Below are 19,730 nucleotides of genomic sequence, written 5' to 3'. Positions count from 1 at the left end.
CATAACTGGGCCCCGTTAGGCTGCTCTTTGTAAGAGGAATAGGCCCATTTCATCTCCTCTCTCTTTCCTGAATCTGGAGATAGATTGGGACCATCCTATGTTTCTTCTTAATATAATCATATTTATTCATATAAATAAATAAAAAAATAAAAAAGGTAAAAGCATGATGACCTAAACCAAAACATTTTTCTCAATCTATCTAAAAAAACATTCTTTTCATATACTCATGTTGCCTGAACTTATAGTCAAAAAGTAAACAAAAAGGTAGATCTCTGCCTACCACAACAGTCCCTTATATGGGCACAGATGAGACTGATTGATTACTCTTCTCCCACTTCCGAAGTAGTCAAAGACAACTAGGGCGCAGCCTGAAAATGCCTACATAACACTAAATCTATGTCGGCACCTTTCATGTGAACTGCTCGTAAACAACATTAACAATTTATTCAAAGGGATATAAAGATTCCACTAGACTAGAGGAACGACATCCTTGATTCACAGTCACCACAGACTAACATCCAAGTCAGAGTCCCAAACTAAAGCTATTAGAACACAAAAGCAGTCTAAATACTAAAACATTACACAACTTCCAGCCAAATATCATCTACTGTCTGTCATATAGTAAAATTAAAATAAATTAAAAAATTCCTTACCAATTTCTAATGCGTAAATAATGCGCTTTGCTACTTGCTTATTTGGTGTGACATCCACAAAATAAGTTCAAAAATTCCAACCAAAAATAAATTCAAAGACGAAATAAATATATTCTTCCAAATCAGCTACCAAGGACAACTTCATATTCCAGAATCCAAATACAACAAATTTCCAGAATCACATAATAAAAGTAAAACTGCTATCTAATAACAAAGAACGAAAAGGAAGACCCACAATTTCTAATCCATAAAAGCCCCTAACCGTCTTCCAATCCAAAAACACAGCAAAACTAATAAAAATCCAGCATAATTCTTCCTTTTTTTTTTTTTTTTTTTTTTCTGTTTGATTTTTTTTTTCTTAAATGAAAATTACAATATGCCCACCAGAACCAGAGAAGCCATTATTTCATTTTGTCAATTTTCACTCGGACCTGTTGGCGTACCTCTCAACCTTATCATCATTAAGATTAATCCCCACCATGGCCTCACCCAAACCACAGCTCACATCAGCAAGCACATCCGGGTCACTGTAATGAGTCACAGCCTGCACAATCGCCCGAGCCCTCCTAGCCGGGTCACCGCTCTTGAAAACCCCAGAGCCAACAAACACCCCATCACAACCGAGCTGCATCATGAGCGCCGCGTCAGCCGGCGTAGCCACCCCACCGGCGGCGAAATGAACCACCGGAAGCCTCCCGAGCTGCTTGGTCTGCATCACCAAATCATAAGGAGCAGCGATCTTTTTTGCGAAGGAGAACACCTCATCATCATCCATGTTCCTCAACACCCTGATATCTCCCATAACGGAACGCACGTGCCTCACGGCCTCGATGATATTCCCGGTCCCGGCTTCGCCTTTTGTCCGAATCATCGCCGCGCCTTCGCGAATCCTACGTAAGGCTTCGCCGAGGTTTCGGCAGCCACAAACAAAAGGGATACGAAAGTTATGCTTGTTGATGTGGTTGTCCTCGTCCGCCACGGTTAGAACCTCGGACTCGTCGACGTAGTCGATTCCAATGGCTTCAAGGATTTGGGCCTCCACAAAGTGGCCGATGCGAGCTTTAGCCATGACTGGAATAGTCACGGCTTGTTTGATCTCCTTGATGAGCTGAGGGTCGCTCATGCGGGCCACACCGCCTTGGGCTCTGATGTCAGCCGGCACGCGCTCAAGCGCCATTACGGCGCACGCGCCAGCCTCCTCAGCGATCCGGGCTTGCTCGGCGTTCACCACGTCCATAATGACGCCGCCGCGGAGCATCTGGGCCAGACCCACCTTCACTGAGAATGGGGATTTCTTTGTGCTGGTCTCGTATAAAGCGCCATTGCCATACACGGTGACAACTCCGGTGTCAGCCATTAAGAGAGAGAGAGAGAGAGAGAGAGAGAATGAGATTTGAGAGTAGGCGGTAGGAAGAGAATGGATGGTATATGGTTATATAATATGAGAGGTTAGGGATTTGTTTTTGTTTTATTTAAGGGGTTTTGGGGTTGTCGAATTTTGAGATTTACACTATTTATTTATGGTATGGAACTAGAGACGTGTCTGTCAAATATAGTTCCCAGATTTTTGTCACCATCTCAGATAATATTTCCATCTTGTGCACCCCCACCCCGTCCCCGTGCACACTGATACTACCATAATTTTTTCTTCGGTTTTGGTAAATCAGTGGATTTTTTGTCCACAATATTTTTTTATTTTTGTTTATAGCATTTGAAAAAGATGATAAATAAATATAAAAAATAAAAAATAAAAACATTTGAAAAGGTTGTAGTTGGGCTTGAGTGTGTTTAGAAGAAGGTAAAAAGCTTTTTGTCTTTATTTTTTTGGGAAATTTGTACTTTTTTTTAACTCTAAATTATATCTCATTTTACATTTTATCTTAATGACTATTGAAATGCACGATTAACCCTTCAAAATTGTAACCCTTTTTCAATTTTCTTCACCAATTGTTTGGTGTTAAGTATGACAGAATTATATGCTCAAAAAAAAAAAAAAAAAAAAAAAAGAACGATAGAATTAAGTATTGAAATATCAATTTGCCCCTATCTCCAAAACATATAATAGATATGTTAAATTAGTCTTTTAATACTAAATTCATTTAGATTTAACAACAAAATAGACAACAATAGGTCAAGTGTTACAAATTTTTCGATTTGAAGGGTCGATTGTGTGATTTGATAGTTTAAAGGGCAAAGTGTTAAATATGATACAGTTTAGGATGACAAAACATAATTTTTCCTTCACTCTTTTTCCCAAGTAATTTAACTTTTTTTTTTTTTGGAAATAAGCTTATATATATAAATACTATGCAAATAAGGTACCAAAAGTTTCAGGGTACCCAAACATACCTTAAATAAAAAAAATAAAAAAATAAAAAACAAAAAAAAAACAAAGCAAACAAAATATGAGTTTGATGTTTTTAGCCTAATCTAAGTGTATATATGTGTGAAATTCCTTCTTGAAAACTTGAACCCTGACTCTTGTCCCCCCCCCCCCCCCACCCTCTTCCCTCACAAGAACTTTGTACTTGTGGAGAGACCATCATGCTAAAGGTACACAGTGATAGAATATTTCAAATTTTCAATAGTAAAATAAATGTGTATTTCCTTCCCCCCTCATAAGAATTTTGTACTTGTGGAGTGACCATTATACCAAGGGTGTACGATAATAGAATATTCCAAATTTTCAATAGTAAAATAAATATTTATTTTCTCCTCTCACATAATAAAGGGTCTCATTAATTAAATTCATATTGGATTCACCATGAGTGAGAAAAGACCACACATTTAATATATAGCTAAAATATTTTATAAGTTTCCATATTTGATATGTGTGAATTGTCATTACGATCTGACAGGAATAGAGTGGAGTATATTTTTGAAAAAATACTCCTAATTTCTCGTTGTGACTATCAAATTATCTATATAAAATAATCGAAGGGAGTTAGCCGATAAAATATTTGCAAATGAAGATGTGGTAACTTGACAATTACAGCAAGACACAGGCACGAATTGTCAAAAAAGGTGAGATGGGAAGTCACACTTGATGAGCATATATAGCTCTAATCGTTTCGACAAAAATGCTTTCTAGAATAAGAGTCATTTTTCAAAAAGTATTTTCTATAAAACTATCTTATTTTCTTATGTTTGGTAGCAAACTTAAATGAGTTAAAAAATAGCCTTATAACTTCCCTTATTTAGATTGCTATAAGATGGAGTTGTTTTCCAAAAAAAAATTAGTGGAAAACAATCTCTAAAAATAAGCTATACTTTTTCTGTTGACTAAAGATAGTTTTCTTTTAACTTATATTTTTTGATGCAATTAAATATTGGAAAACTTGGAACACTATCTTCACATAAGGTTTTTTATCAAAACAAATAGAGTGTATAATTTAGTTTACTTATTACAACAAGTGGGAAGTAAGACTGGAGTTTTGGTTATTTTAATAGTTGTATCTTTAAAAATAGAGTAATTATGAAATTTTAAAATTTTCATTTCAAAATTTTTACCTCTTTTCATAATATTTGAGCTTAAAAATTTATTAATATATGTTTAACTTTTCTCACAATTCATATATTTTGATTATATATTTCCTTAATAAGTTAAACTTATTAATATTTTTTTTATAACTTATTATCTAGGTATTTATTTAAATATTAACATTATATATTTATATAATATAGGTCTGGCTCCATTCCTATTGAAAAATCCTCCAATTCTCCCATTTTTAAACGAGCTGGTATCTCATGCACCAAGCGCATGAGAGATTTTTCATTAATATATGTTTAACTTTTCTCACAATTCTTATATTTTGATTATATATTTCCTTAATAAGTTAAACTTATTAATATTTTTTTTATAACTTATTATCTGGGTATTTATTTAAATATTAACTTTACATATTTATATAATATAGGTTTGGCTCCATTCCCATTGAAAAACCCTCCAATTCTCTCATTTTTAGATGAGCTGGTATTTCATGCGCCTGGCGCATGAGAGATTTTTCCATTTTTAAATTGATGAAAGACATGTTTAAGAAAAAAAACTCAAAGACGAAAAAAAAAAAAAAAAAAAAAAAGGCTAGGAAGCAATTCTTTCATAAATTCTATTTCATCCTCTCCACGTCACCTTCTTTTCTTCTTTCTCTCTCACCCACTTTGTCTTTTCAAATTCGAGCAACAAGATCAAAACTTACCTAAGGAAAACGAACCTCCAATTCTTTTTCTATTACTTGGTGTTTGGTTCGTGTTTTCAAACAACAATTTTCAGTTTTTAAACAACATTACACGTATTTTCATACACTTTTTCACCCACATGTATTTCTACAAATATTTTCAAACAACAATTTTCAATTTTTAAACACATATACCAAACGAGCTTAGCATTTCAATTTTGCATTTTAGTTTTCATTACTTTTTTTGAATTCCTGTTTATTTGTGTTCATTTTTAAATCTAGTTGGTTTAAACATTTTGTATTTTTATGCTGAATTTTATCCACGACTCTACCGTTCTCTTTTCCTTTTCCATATGTGTTGAAGCTTTTAGGAGAAATCTGAGGGATAGAGGGAAGCAGAGAATGGGAGAAGCAGCATGTGGTATTTTTTTTGAAAAAGTATTGGATTTTAATGAAATAAAGAATTTCTAACGCATAGGATAAGAATTTACATGGCAGTGGTAACTTTCTATGTTGGATAAGTACCGTTAAAAAGAGATTAGATTTGGCGTGGTTCTTTCTTGACCTTTGTATTTATTATCTTCAGGTGTCATAAATCTGTTTAAAAAGGGAAGGGGAGCTAGATTCGTATTATACCTTATGAGTTATATTAATAAGTGCTTTTAAAGTAATGGTTAACAATTTATTTTAAAAAAATTTTGACATCACTTTTATGGAAAATGTAAAAAGTTGTTAAAACATTAATTTTTTCCTCATAAAAACTTTCTTTAAATGGATTGTTAATCATTACCCTAAAGGCACTTGTTAGTATTTTCCATAACTTATTAAAGAAAAAAATGTTTTTATTATATATATGTATGTGTGTATATCTCGTCTAAAAACAATGCTAGAGATACAAACTATTTTACAAATATTTTTACCAATTACTGATGTGATGAGTGATTATTAGTAAATGAAAAAGTGATATTAATAGTAGGTTTAGAGAAAACCAATAAGAGGTTGGCTACATTAATATTTTGTAAAAATATTGTAAAATAGTTTATATCTATAACATTACTCCTCATTCAAAAGCCCGATTTTAATAAATTGTTTAAAAAATTTAATAATGAAGAGTAGGCTCAATACATTTATTGAGCACTATTTACTCAATGACAAAATTTAGGTACAATACCGTAGATGTTGTTTCTTGATTTCCCTCTTAAAATTTAACCATGTGGTTACTTAACTAAAAAATACACTTTCATCCCATGAAAAAAAAAAAAATTCACATGACATAATTTTAAGAGGAGAACCTAAGAAAGTAAGGAACAATACCTAAATACTGTACCTAAGCCTTGCCCTTTACTCAATATATAAAATAAAAATGTTTTCATTCATTTTCTCTCTCTATGATTTAAATAGAATAGTAATAAAGTATAGAATTAATATAGTTGTCTATAAATAGTAAAATAACTTTTTTTAAGAAGGAAATAGTAGATTAATTAAGGTAACAAAAGTGATATTTTTAGACTAAATTTGACTAAAAATACGTTGAGCCAAATATGAGTGCTGATTAAATGGTTTTAGTGGGCTAGGCACTCGATAGTTGGGGCGCTCACCGGTTTTTATTTTTATAGTATGGGTAATGCTACAATCACAAATTATTTTACAATATTTTTACAAATTGTTGATGTGATAAATTCTTACTAGTTCTAATATAGGCCCACAACAAATATCAAATTTTTACTTACTAATAATCATTTGAAAAATGCTAAAACAATATCAATCGTTTATAAAAATGTTATAAAATGGTCTGTGTTTAATATCATACAAATGGGAGAAATTAATTATATAAAAAGAAAACATACGGGGGATGGATGGATTCATAATATATAATGATTATGGCTGGGTTTGGATACGCGTTTGCGTTTTTGCTGCTGTGCGTTTCTGCGTTTTTCCTTTTTTTTTTTTTTTTTCACGAGATTTTCCCACAAGCGGCTACTGTTCATGCAACAGTAGCCGCAACTTTTGACCGGTTTTATGTGAACAGTGCATTTGTGCACTGTTTACGGACCCACAAATTTTATTTTTTATCAATTTTTTCATTAAAAATTGGTCCCACGGTACTATTCACACATTTAAAAATTATTTTGCTACAGTGTTTTCAGTTTTCAGTTTTCAGTTTTAGCAAAATAAGTTCTATCCAAACACACCCTATATATGCAGAAGACAACAAAAGCAGCGAGGAAGGACGCTCGTTCCCGATTTCCACTAGCTTCCACACATATTAAACAGACAAAAGGAGCACTTTGCCAACAACCTCCCAAGCCCCAATCAACAAGGCGGTTTATGACCAAAAAGGGTGAGCCTCAGCCAATGGAGATTTTAAAAATATTAAAATAACAAGGCCGCCCCGCCAGTGCCACACATTTTCAAGAGATAATTGACCAAAAAGGTTACGTGTCTATTTTCTCCTTTCAAGGTAGGATCACCAATGACTACAGCTCCTCAAGCATTTATCCTATCAATTGCCCACTGCTGCCTTCATCATTTTCTTGTGTTTCTTTTCTACTTTTCTTATCATATAGAACTTTATATAATTATAATTATTTTATTATACAACTTTTTTCTGAATAAATTATCATGTACATCTATCTTTCTTAAAATATATTGACTTCATTTTTAAAAAGAAAGTCTATATGACACAATCTACTAAATACATTTCCTTTGAAATAGGACCTAAGTAGGGTTAAACTTCTTCTTGGTCTTGTTAATGGGTACTTAGGTATATATTAATAGATTATTTTAGAAAATTTTTAAGAGAAAAGTTAATGAATACCCTAAAAGTATTGGTTTAGAAAATATTTTTAAAAACTTTATATGGTAAAATAAATATTAAAAAAACTTTTTTGACAACTTTATATATTTTCCATGAAACTGATATTAAAACTTTCTTAAAATGATTCATTAACAAATATTATAAGGGCATTCGTTAATAGGACCCAACTATTAATACCACTTTTATAGGAAATATAAAAATTTGTCAAAAAAGTAAATTGCACTTTGATTTTCACATAAAAAGTTTCTAAAAATATTTCATAAACAAATGTTCTTAGGGCATCTAATATCTTTTCCCTTCTTTGAACGTAATGCATACGTCTTCCTAAGAGAAGCGTAGCATTATCACATCTTGATGTGTGATAGATATACATATATCATCACTCACCTGCTTGAGAGAGAGGTGAATCTTATATATGTTTGCGAAGAAATTGTTACACACATGTAGGATTGGTTTGCCTGTTGTTTCACACTACCGACACACCTCTATCTTTTTATTTATGGTACTGCTTATTATTAGCACACAGATGTGCATGAAATATATACAGTAAATGACTCTCATATATACATTTTTAGTTGCACTTTTATGCTATCTTGTGGCTGATTATTAATTGTCTTTGTTTTATAGGTAATAAGTCTTTACATACAAAGTGGGGCAAGGCCAATTGTCAAGCTAACTTAAGACCCAGATGTGAAGCATGAAGTAAAGATTCAGCTTAAGTACACATCCAGCCCAGGCATGACAGGCATGAATTCAAGAGAAGACCAAAAGCAATGAAAGAAAAAATAAGAAGAAGCCAAGATGCAATCCAATGTGTATGAAGTTTGCAAGGAAAGAAAATTCTAATACCAAGCACAGGTGTGTCACAATAGAAAACAAAGTCAACGTGGTGGGCTTTGGAAATCAATCACTAATTGAATTGTTGTTGTGGACCTCCGTATTTACTTCACAAAAACATGTACCTCAAGTTTTAGTGCGTGGCTTGAAAATATAAAATCCTTGTTCTACTTGTATTAGGATTACGGAATAGTGTGCGGCTATTTTTCTTATATAAACCTCTAGGTCAGTTTTTTTTTTTTGGGGGGGGGGGGGGGGGGGGAGGGGGAGGAGGAGAGAGAGAGAAAATAGAGGCTAGGTGATGTAAAATAGACAGCACATGCCTTTTTGGAATAGCAGGGGTGTAGGAAGTCATAACACAAGATCAAAGGGGGGTGCCAGTAGAGGCCATTGGAGTGACAATGTCGGAATTGCATGAAATTTGGCAGGTTGAAGGGAAATGGCGTTCTAATCCAAGTCATGACCATGAATGTCACCAAAATTTAGGCGAATTTCTTCATTAAGGCCCCGAAAATAATGTTTTTGCTATTTATAGTAATATTCATTTTTCCTTAATAACTTTTAGTTTAAAAGTCAGAATAAGGCCCTGTCTATTTTGGGACAACCCTTAAGGTTAGTAGTTTATGATTCTGCATTTAACTCAATTTTGACATTTTTGGTAAATTTTGGTATTTTGTCACCTAATCGCATAATTAGTGCGAATCAGGGTCTTAGATGTTTTTCTCAATATTTATATGTTTTTCTAGCCATCAGAGGCAAATCAGAATATTATTAATAAACACACAATTTTGTCAAATTATATCTCTAGTGGATTATAATTTTCTTCTCCTTGTGGATTTAGGGAAACCCCTCGTGGATTCGAGGTTTACTACTAGGAACTAACAGTTTAGTTTCTGTTCCATCAAGAGAGCATCATGTGTGCTTTCTTTAGGCTTCTGCGACATTAGTTGGTATTAAAGCCTTGACTTACCCTGGTCTAATGGCTAATCGGCAATATGGTGACCACCACAACAATGACAGTGGTGACAACGTCAACAACCTAGTCCTTACTAAGGCTGAGGTGCTTGATTTTCATGATGAAAATCAACAATTTCATGATTCAATCCAACAAACTCTAGACCAGATTCAAGAAGCGCTTGCCACCTTGCTTAACCGAAACCCTAATTGTGGTGACGAAGAGCGACGTGATAATTGAACACATGGTCCTCCCCATCATGGTCCAAACCGAAACAGGCAGCAAGACTACAATGAAGAGAACAGTGAGGACGAGGAGTATGCACAAGAGTCCTTGGGAATCATCGTGGTCCTATGAGGGATAATGGCCAAGATTATCTAGAGCAGAGGGATTTTCGGATGAAAGTAGAGTTACCACCCTTTAATGGTAATGTCTCCATTGAAGAGTATCTGGATTGGGTCAGTGAGGTGGAAAAGTTTTTCCATTATATGGGTACTACAGATGACAAACATGTGTGTTTGGTGGCCTACAAATTGAAAGGAGGAGCATCTATTTGGTGGGATTGTGTTCAATTAAACCGTACCCGTGAACAAAAGCTTCTAATACGATCATGGAGGAGAATGAAGAGATTACCACCAGATTACCAGCAGGAGTTATTCAAACAGTACCAAGATTGCAGGAAGGGTATTCGAATAGTTAATAAGTACATGGAGGAGTTTGACAGGTTGGCGAATCCCAATGACTTGGAGGAAACTAAAGATCAATGGATATCCAGATTTGTACATAGGTTGCGATTTTCCATCCTACATCAGGTATCCTTACAAACCCTATATACTTTAAATGAGGCTGTAACCCTATCCAAGAAAATAGAATATTAGCATCTCAGGGCAGGTTCGAAGTTTTCCAACCTCAGTTTGGAGTCCTCCAATTCCACTGCTAACAAAAGTAAATAGCCCATGTTTAGACCACAATCACAACCTGTGTTTAGGGAGAATAATGGTGTCAACCAATCCACAGTGGTAGTAGCAGGTTCCGCAACCCAGCCGATAGCGAATGCCAACCCTTATGCTAGGCCAACTGGGAATAAATGCTACAAGTGCAGAGAACTAGGACATTGATCTAGTACATGCCCTAAGCAAGTCGTAGTGAATCTGGTAGTGGCAAAAGAGGGTGAGGCAGAAGGTGAACATAAGGGTGAAGAGCTGTATAATGATGATGATCCATATGCCTATAATCCTAGTGAAGTCCAAGAAGATGAAGAAGGCATGCCATTAGGGAGGTCTTTGGTGATTCAAAGGTTGTTGCTCACATCGAGGGTAGAATACGGTGATTAGCGGAATGAGATCTTTCGAGCACGATGCACCATCAGTAAGAGGGTTTGTGATTTGATCATTGACGGCGATAGTGTAGAGAACATCCTGTTGAAGAGTTTGGTTACCAAGCTGAGATTGAAAACAGAAAAGCATCCCTCTCCGTAAGAGATAGGTTGGATCAAGAAAGGTGTAGAAACTCTTGTTACTCAACAATGTCGTGTTACTTTTTCTATGGGTAAATGTTATGTAGATGAAGTCTTTTGTGATGTTGCTGAAATGGATGCATGTCATTTAATATTGGGTAAACCTTGGCAGTATGATGTAGATGCTACTCATAAGTGTAAGGATAAAGTGTATGCATTCTTTAAGAACGGCAAAAAAATTGTCCTTGGTTCTATTAAGGAAGGCGGTGTACCCAATGCTTCTAAAGTGGATGGGAAGCCATCACTTCTCATAGTCAATAATAAGGATGAGTTTGACAAGGAGTGTAAGGAGTTGAAACAGGTATATGCTATAGTGGTGACGGATGGTGAGCCGAAGAAGGTTGTTGAGATACGTGAGGCAATTCAACCATTGATCAAGGAGTTTAAAGAGTTTTTTTTAGAAGAGTTGCCTGCAAGTTTAGCACTAATGCGCGACATCCAACATTGCATTGATTTAGCTCTTGGAGCTAGTCTACCAAATCTGCCACATTACAGGATGAATCCTTAGGAAGGTTAGATTCTACAGGGGTAGGTGCATGAGCTTCTAAGCAAGGAGCAAATCAGGGAGAGTATGAGTCCATGTGTAGTACTAGCATTGTTAACACCAAAGAAGGATGGGAGCTAGCGTATGTGTGTGGATAGTTGAGCCATCAACAAGATCATAGTCAGGTATCGATTTCCTATTTCCCGACTAGATGACATGTTTGATATGCTGAGTGGGTCCAAGTGTTACACCAAGTTGGATCTTAAGAGTGGGTATCACCAAATTTGGATACGACCTGGAGATGAGTGGAAAACAGCTTTTAAGACAAAGAAAGGGTTGTATGAGTGGATGGTGATGCCTTTCGGATTATCCAAAGCTTCTAGCACTTTCATGAGACTTATGAATCAGGTATTGAAACCATTTATTGGAAAGTTTGTGGTAGTTTATTTTTACGATATCCTGATTTACAGTAAGACAGAAGTGGCCCACTATAATCATGTGTGAGAAGTATTGGCGGTGTTAAAGGCCAATGTGTTGTATATCAATTTAAAGAAGTGTAACTTCTTGACTGATAAGTTGCTATTCTTAGGGTAAGTGGTCAGTGTGGATGGGATTCATGTTGATGAAAACAAGGTCTGTGTAGTTAGAGAATGGCCAACCCCAAAGATAGTGAGTGATGTGCGAAGCTTCCATGGGCTTGCAACCTTCTATCGAAGGTTTATTCGAGATTTCAATAGCATAGTAGCCCCTATCATTGAGTGTCTGAAGAAGGGGAGGTTCTTATGAGGAAAGGAGGCAAAACAAAGCTTTGCCTTGATCAAGGAGAAGTTGAGCACAGCCTCGGTTTTAGCATTGCCCAACTTTGATAAGGTCAGGTGGAGTGTGATGCATCTATGGTTGGGATAGGCGTTGTTCTTTCACGAGACAACAAACTAGTAGCATTCTTCAATGAGAAAGTTTGGCTCAAAGTAAATGGTCGGCCTATGAGCTGGAGTTCTTTACTGTAGTACGAACTCTTAAGCATTAGGAGCACTACCTAATTTAGAGGGAGTTTGTGTTATATACAGATCATCAAGCATTAAAGCACATTAATAGTCAAGTTAGCATTAACAGGATGCATGCTAGGTGGGTAGCTTATATACAGCGCTTCCATTTCACATTGAAGCATAAGTCTGGCATCACTAATAAGGTGGCTGATGCACACAACAAGCGAGCATCTTTGTTGACCACCCTATGTATTGAAGTTGTAGGGTTTGATTGGCTCAAGGAGTTGTATGAGAATGATAAGGATTTTGGTGATATTTGGGGTAAGTGTCAACAAACTCATACTGCTATCAATAGTATGTACATCCAGGATGGTTTCCTTTTTCCAAGGTAATCAATTATGCATCCCTAAAAGTTTATTGAGGGAGCAGATTATTAAGGAGCTACATGGTGGAGATTTAGGTGGACATATGGGCGGAGATAAGGCTATAGCACTAGTAAAGGAGAGGTTTATTGGCCACAAATCAAGAGGGATGTTGGCAATCATGTAAGGAAGTGTCCAATTTGCCAAACTGCTAAGGGTCAATCTCAGAATACTGGTTTATACATACCTTTGCCAATTGGGAGGATTTGTCTATGGACTTTATACTAGGCCTTCCTCGAACTCAGTGAGGTACGGATTCTATTTTTGCTGTGGTTGATAGGTACTCAAAGATATCCCATTTCATAGCATGCAAGAAAGCTTCAGATGCTACTCGAGTGGCCAATCTGTTCTTTGAAGAAATTATGCGTTTGCATGGAGTGCCAAAGTCCATTACCTCTGATTGGGATAACAAGTTCATTAGTCACTTTTGGCGAACTTTATGGAAGCATTTTTACACTTCCTTGAATTACAATAGCACTAGTCATCCTCAGACTGATGGTCAGACAGAAGTGGTTAATCGCACTTTGGGGAATTTGATCCAGTGTATCTCAAGCAAGAAGCCCAAGTAGTGGGATCTTGCATTGTCCCAAGTGGAGTTTGCTTACAACAGCTTAGTCAGCAGAAGCACTGGTAAGTCTCTATTTGCCATCATTTACTACGAGCCCCTAAAACACCCTTTGGACTTGGTACCTTTATTTAAGCTTCCAAGAGTGAGTCAAGCAGTAGAGAATATGGCTAACCATATTTAGACCATGCAAGAGAAGATGAGGCAGAAACTTGAAGCTACAAATGCCAAGTACGAGGAAGCAGCTAATAAGAAAAGGCGTGAGAAGATCTTCAATGTTGGGGATTTAGTGCTGGTCTATCTTAGAAAGGAGAAATTTCTTGTCAATGCCTACAACAAGTTGAAGGACAAGAAGTATGGGTCATTTTAGATTACTAAGAAGATCAACAATAATGCTTATATGGTTGCTCTTCCTCCAGACATGATCATTTCTTTTACCTTCAATGTTGTTAACTTGTATGATTATCATCCTCCTGATGAACTAGATAGTGGGAACTCAGGTCGAGTTCTTTTCAAGTGGGGGAGACTGATGTAGAACAGACAGCACATGCCTTCTTGGAGCAGCAAAGGCGCAGGAAGCCACAACGCAAGATCAAAGGGGGGTGTTGGTAGAGGCCATCGGGGTGACAGTGTCGGAATTGCATGAAATTTGGTAGGTTGAAGGGAAACGGTGTTCTAATCTAGATTCATGAAATGTCATGATCTTTGCCAAAATTTAGGTGAATTCCTTTATTAAGGCCCCGAAAACAGTGTTTTTGCTATTTATAGTAATATTCATTTTTCCTTAATAACTTTTAGTTTAAAAGTCAGAATAAGGTCCCGTCTGATTTGGGACAATCCTTAAGATTAGTTGTTTATGATTTTGCATTTAACTCAATTTTTCTATTTTTGGTAAATTTCGATATTTTGTCACCTAATCGGGTAATTAGTGCGAATTAGGATTTTAGACATTTTTCTTAATATTTATATGTTTTGTAACTGCCAAAGGCAAATTAGAATATTATCAATAAACACAGAATTTTGTCAAATTATTTCTCTAGTGAATTCCAGTTTTCTTCTCCTTGTGGATTCAGGAAAACCCCTTGTGGATTTGAGATTTACTACCAGGAACTAGTAGTTTAGTTTCTGTTCCATTAAGAGAGCATCGTGTGTGCTTTCTTTAGACTTCCGTGACATCACTAGGGTTGATCATGTAGCATGTAAAGGTAGTTGCATATGGCTTTTTTATAGCTTTTCTCCATGATAGCACTGTGACAATTTCTTTCTCTATTTTATTTGTCTAATTTAATGCTTAGTATTTTACTTTTGTGTTTTATTTCAATTACTATGAGTGGCTAAATTTTTAATTAAGGTTGATGATGAAACCTTGTTAAGGATTATCAGTATTATTTATGTGATATAATTTTTTCCACAGTAGTTGTTGTTTAATGATTTAAATTGTTTTTGCTTCATGTCAATTGACCAAGGTATGATTCTAGATATGAGTTCAATCATGTTTTTATCATAATTTAGGATTTATCTTAATTAATTGAATGCTTGGATTATGATTGTTTGATGATTTGATTTATAGAATTGGATATCTCTTGTGATTTGTTTGTCAACAGATACAATTGATAATTTGATTTTATACTTAGGAAACAAAGAAGAGTATGCTTTGGATTTTTAAACATAAGTTTTAACGATAATATTTTTCATGATAGCAAGATTGATTTCTAGATTATTGTGCAGTGGTTGGGAAAATTAATGATCATGAATATATGCTGATATGAATTAACAAGATGAATTCCAAAACCTTAATTCCTTTCTCTTGTTTGTTTACAGCTCTTTATTGCTTTATATTATATCTTTTGCTTAGTTTATTTATTTTCTTAGTTTATTTTAATTTCAAAACAATCAATTTTTATTAAACTAGATTAGGATTAATTTGGTTAAGATTCGATTAATTTTCTTACGTTCATTCAAGCCTCTGTGGGTTCAACCTAGTTCTTGTCAAACTATACTTTGGTATGGTTTGTGCACTTGCGAGTACTTTAAAATTTCACAACACACACTACTATTTTTATGACCTATAAATTTAGAGAGAGAGAGAGAGAGAGAGATTATAGTTTTACTATATCATTCATTTGCTTGAATGAGTTATCTACTATGGGTTTTAGTTAGCTCAACTAGTACAATCTCTTATCGTCAAATATGAGATCTGATTTAAACTTTAATCCGCTTATACCAAAAACCAACTGGTGTTTTCATTTGATTATAAATAACAATAATCATTAAACAAACGTCATAAGTTAAAATTATATAATTTATATCTATAAACTAAAATAATATAAAAAAGAGTTATCCAACCAATATAAAATGATTGTGATTCCCTTTGTGGCAACCATGCATGTTTAATGAAATTAAACATGCATTAATGAGGCCACCTTGGCTAATAAGTTGTACACAATAATGAGCTAACCATTTTGCCAAAAATGCCAAATGTCTAACAAGCGTATGAAAGAAGTCAAAGGCCTTTAGAGAATTTGCTAATATATTATTTTAAGAAAGTTTTGATAACACTTTTATGAAAAATGTAAAAAAAAAAAAAAATGTAAAAAATTCATCTACTTCTTTTTTCCTCTATAAAAGGTTTCTTAAAATATTTCATAAATCGATGCTTTTATGACATCGGTTAACTTTTTCTTTATATAAGATACTTTTTCATATTCGTCTATAACTTATTTTTAAGTTGAACTGTAACAATATTCTTCTATCTACGCTCATTTTTTTTTTTTTTAAATGGTAAGGTTAGAGCATTCACATCAAAGATATTAAAATTTTAGCTTTTGGCAACTCAAAACACTACTTTATCTATTTGTCTTTCCAACGGTACGGAGACTCATTATTGTTATGTAATGCTTCGTCATTGATTGTGGGTGAATGGCCTCATCTTCGTCTGGTGGGTACCATGAGATGAACAAAGATTGAAGTTACTCTCATCCACTATCTTTTCTATGGACAAGGATATAATCAGGACTATCAGTAATCATATATATATATATATATATATATATATATATAACATGGAGATAGTAATCTTGGATAAATGACAATGATATCAATTGACTATTTAAGTATTAAATGATACCCACAAAGAGTATAAATATAGTTATATAAGGATATTTTAGAAAAATTAGTAGAAATATAACACAATTATATCATCAAGATATGTTATACCAAACACCAAACTATGAATAGGGATGACAATTTTTCCCCACCCCGCTTAACCCACCCCTCCCCGCTTCGCCCCGCGTGGGTTTTCTTCGCCCTGCAAAGGTGGTGGGGCAGGGATGGGGCAAGATTTTAGCCCCGCACCATAGGGTAGGGCGTAGATGGGTTTAGACATTTTAGGCCTACCCAACCCCTCCGAGTCCTCGCCCCGCCCTACGCTGTTAAGGGTTAAAATTGTAAATTTTGTATACCCTAAAACCCTACTATTTAAACAAACATATCAATATTAGCTTATTTTATTCTACCCAATGTGGTTCTCTACCTTTATTCTACCCAAAGAGAATTTTTTTTTTTTTAGCATTTAGCACACCTAATGCTAGTGCTTTAGTAGCTATAACTTAAGTCATATAATAGCTCAAAAAAATATTTAAAAGATCCCTATAAAACAACTGTGAGCTACCACTCCTAAAATCTCTCTCTCTCTCTCTCTCTCTCTCTCTCTCTCTCTCTCTCTCTCTCTCTCTCTCCATATATATATATATATATAATGATAATAATAGTAACATTAATTTTGTTAAATAAAATTATCGGCTACTAAAAGATTATTCAATTTATATTAGGGTATTAATTACAAACAACATACAAATTATAAACTCGTTTTTTTTTTATTATTATTAATTTAAAGTTAAAATATGTATTAACTTTTTTATGGAACATGTTTTTTGTTATATTAAAAAAAAAATCAAGCTTGTTTTATATATATATATATATATATATATATATTCATGCAGGTGAATTTGTCATTTATTAGAATTCAATATTTAGGAAATATTGTATCAGTTTTTTTCTTTTTTTGATAACATGGAGATAGTAATCTTGGATAAATGACAATGATATTAATTGACTATTTGAGTATTAAATGATACCCACAAAGAGTATAAATATGGTTATATAAGGATATTATAGAAAATTTAGTAGAAATATAACACAATTATATCATCAAGATATGTTATACCAAACACCAAACTGTGAATAGGGATGACACTTTTTCTCCGCCTTGCTTAACCTGCCCCTCCCCGTTTCACCCCATGCAGGTTTTCCTTGCCCCACAAAGGTGGTGGGGCGGGGATGGGGCAAGATTTTAGCCCCGCACCACGGGACGGGGCGGGGATGGGTTTAGACATTTTAGACCCGCCTGCCCTGCCCTTCCCTGTCCCAGCCCTGCGTTGCTAAGGGTTATAATTGTAAATTTTTCATACCCTAAAACCCTACTATTTAAACAAACATATCAATATTAGTTTATTTTATTCTACCCAATGTGGTTCTCTACCTTTATTCTACCCAATGAGATTTTTTTTTTTTTTTTTTTTTTTTTTTTTTTTTTTTTATGATTGTATTGTTAAACACTTGGATATGTTATTCAATTTTTTTCTAAAAATTGATTTGATTTGATGGGATAAATTTAGTTGTAATTTCAAGTATATTTTTATTAATGAAATAGGTTTCATTAAAAAAAATGTACTAGTTTTAGGGCAAATTTAATAAAAGGTAGAGTTTTACGAGGTGGGGCAGGGCTTCGCGGGGCCCCAAGGGGCAGGGATGGGGTGAGAAATGTTTCCCCATAATGTGGCGTGAGGACGAAGATCCCATCCTTCAGCCCTACCCCGCCCCATTGCCATCCCTGACTATGAAGTACAGATTCGGGGTTTATTCCTAGATCATATGCATATGAATAGTTGTTCCATTATAACTTCTTGTGTTGTTATTATTATTTTTGTTCCCAAATAAGCATGAACAAAGTTTAGCTATAAATTAACACTGGCTACAACTTTACTTAATATCTTTTTATTAAATGTGAATTTTAACAAATCCACCATTGTATTATATTTTCTTCTTATATACTTCATGCTTGCTAAATTTCCAGAAGATCAAAAATCAATAGTTATGTCATCAGTCGAATGTTTAAATTTCAATTTTTTGTAATCTAAAAGTATGCATAAAAAATAAGCTTATTGATCGAATAGTAAATAACATCTAATTGGTACCAAATTTGACATGTGTGTTAAGAGCATAAAAAATATGTAATCCAACTTTTAGATTTTCAAAATATGTATTAATGTTAATTTTTTTAGTGATAGATATAGCTATTGGCTACAACTAAGTTTGTGGTCAAACTTTGTTTAATAATCATCATTATAGTGAACCAAACATGTCCTACTTTTTGTATATGTATTTTTATCCCAAATATTTGATAAGTACCCTATGTCCCTATCTTCTCTTCGTTTTTTTGGAATACATTTTAAGTGATGGAGGGCGGATTCATACTATGCATGTCTCCATTTAAAATACTAAAAAATGTCATTTGGCCTACAAGTCATTAGCAACTGATATTTGTGGGCACAAGCGCCTGCAATTAGTGGTTTCTTCCTGGGAAGTATGCCTTAGCCTACTAAAAAATGTCATTTGGCCTACAAGTCATTGGCAACTGATATTTGTGGGCACAAGCGCCCGCAATTAGTGGTTTCTTCATGGGAAGTATACCTCGGCCTAGGGTGGACCAGACGGAGGGTGAAAATGGAGTTGCCACCTAAATTAGGTCTAAGAACCATATATATAGCGCCCCTATGGAAGGACTGATCATACCAAAGCACGTGTCCTGAGTTTAGGTCTAGGGATGAAAAGGGGTTAGGCACCCAATCCTACCCGACCTATAGGTCGGCCTCTACTCATTGTGTTTCAAATCCTAATCCCATCAAAGTGTCTTCTAATAGGTTATTCTAACACTCAACACAGCATATCAATCATGGTATAAAAGGAAAGGAATTCAAATTAAACAAGACAAATCAATTAAATTAAATCAAATATTTAAGGAAACAAAACCAATTTAAGATATCATGGAAAAGTCAAGGACAAAATCATGCAAGCGATTAATTAAAATATTCTAACATAATTAGAGTCAAACAGAATAAATAGACATGGAAAATATCACAACAAATCAATCATGCAATTAAGACAAAGATTCTTCATTTTTTTTCAAGTCAACATGCGTACACATAGAGAATGATGTGTACGCATCTTTATGAGCATGTGTACGCACGCACCTTTAAGC

General features: G+C 34.5%; 2 protein-coding genes across 2 annotated transcripts; one reads left to right on the top strand and one right to left on the bottom strand.

The window, feature by feature from the left end:
* Positions 1-740: 740 nt before the first annotated feature.
* LOC126688913 (probable pyridoxal 5'-phosphate synthase subunit PDX1) lies at positions 741-2,163 on the bottom strand. The gene has a single exon (XM_050383852.1). The coding sequence runs from the start codon at positions 2,008-2,010 to the stop codon at positions 1,075-1,077; it is 936 nt and encodes a 311-aa protein (XP_050239809.1). The 5' UTR covers positions 2,011-2,163; the 3' UTR covers positions 741-1,074.
* Positions 2,164-12,552: 10,389 nt separating this feature from the next.
* On the top strand, positions 12,553-13,415 carry LOC126707289 (uncharacterized). Its single transcript, XM_050406915.1, has 3 exons — positions 12,553-12,745; positions 12,813-12,969; positions 13,127-13,415. Exons 1-3 carry the CDS (start codon positions 12,553-12,555, stop codon positions 13,413-13,415), a joined length of 639 nt encoding a protein of 212 aa, XP_050262872.1.
* Positions 13,416-19,730: the final 6,315 nt, after the last annotated feature.

This window comes from Quercus robur, chromosome 1 (assembly GCF_932294415.1).
Source record: "Quercus robur chromosome 1, dhQueRobu3.1, whole genome shotgun sequence".
Classification (NCBI taxonomy): Eukaryota; Viridiplantae; Streptophyta; class Magnoliopsida; order Fagales; family Fagaceae; genus Quercus; species Quercus robur.
Note: the sequence above shows the minus strand (reverse complement) of the source record. Positions and strands in the feature narration are given on the sequence as shown.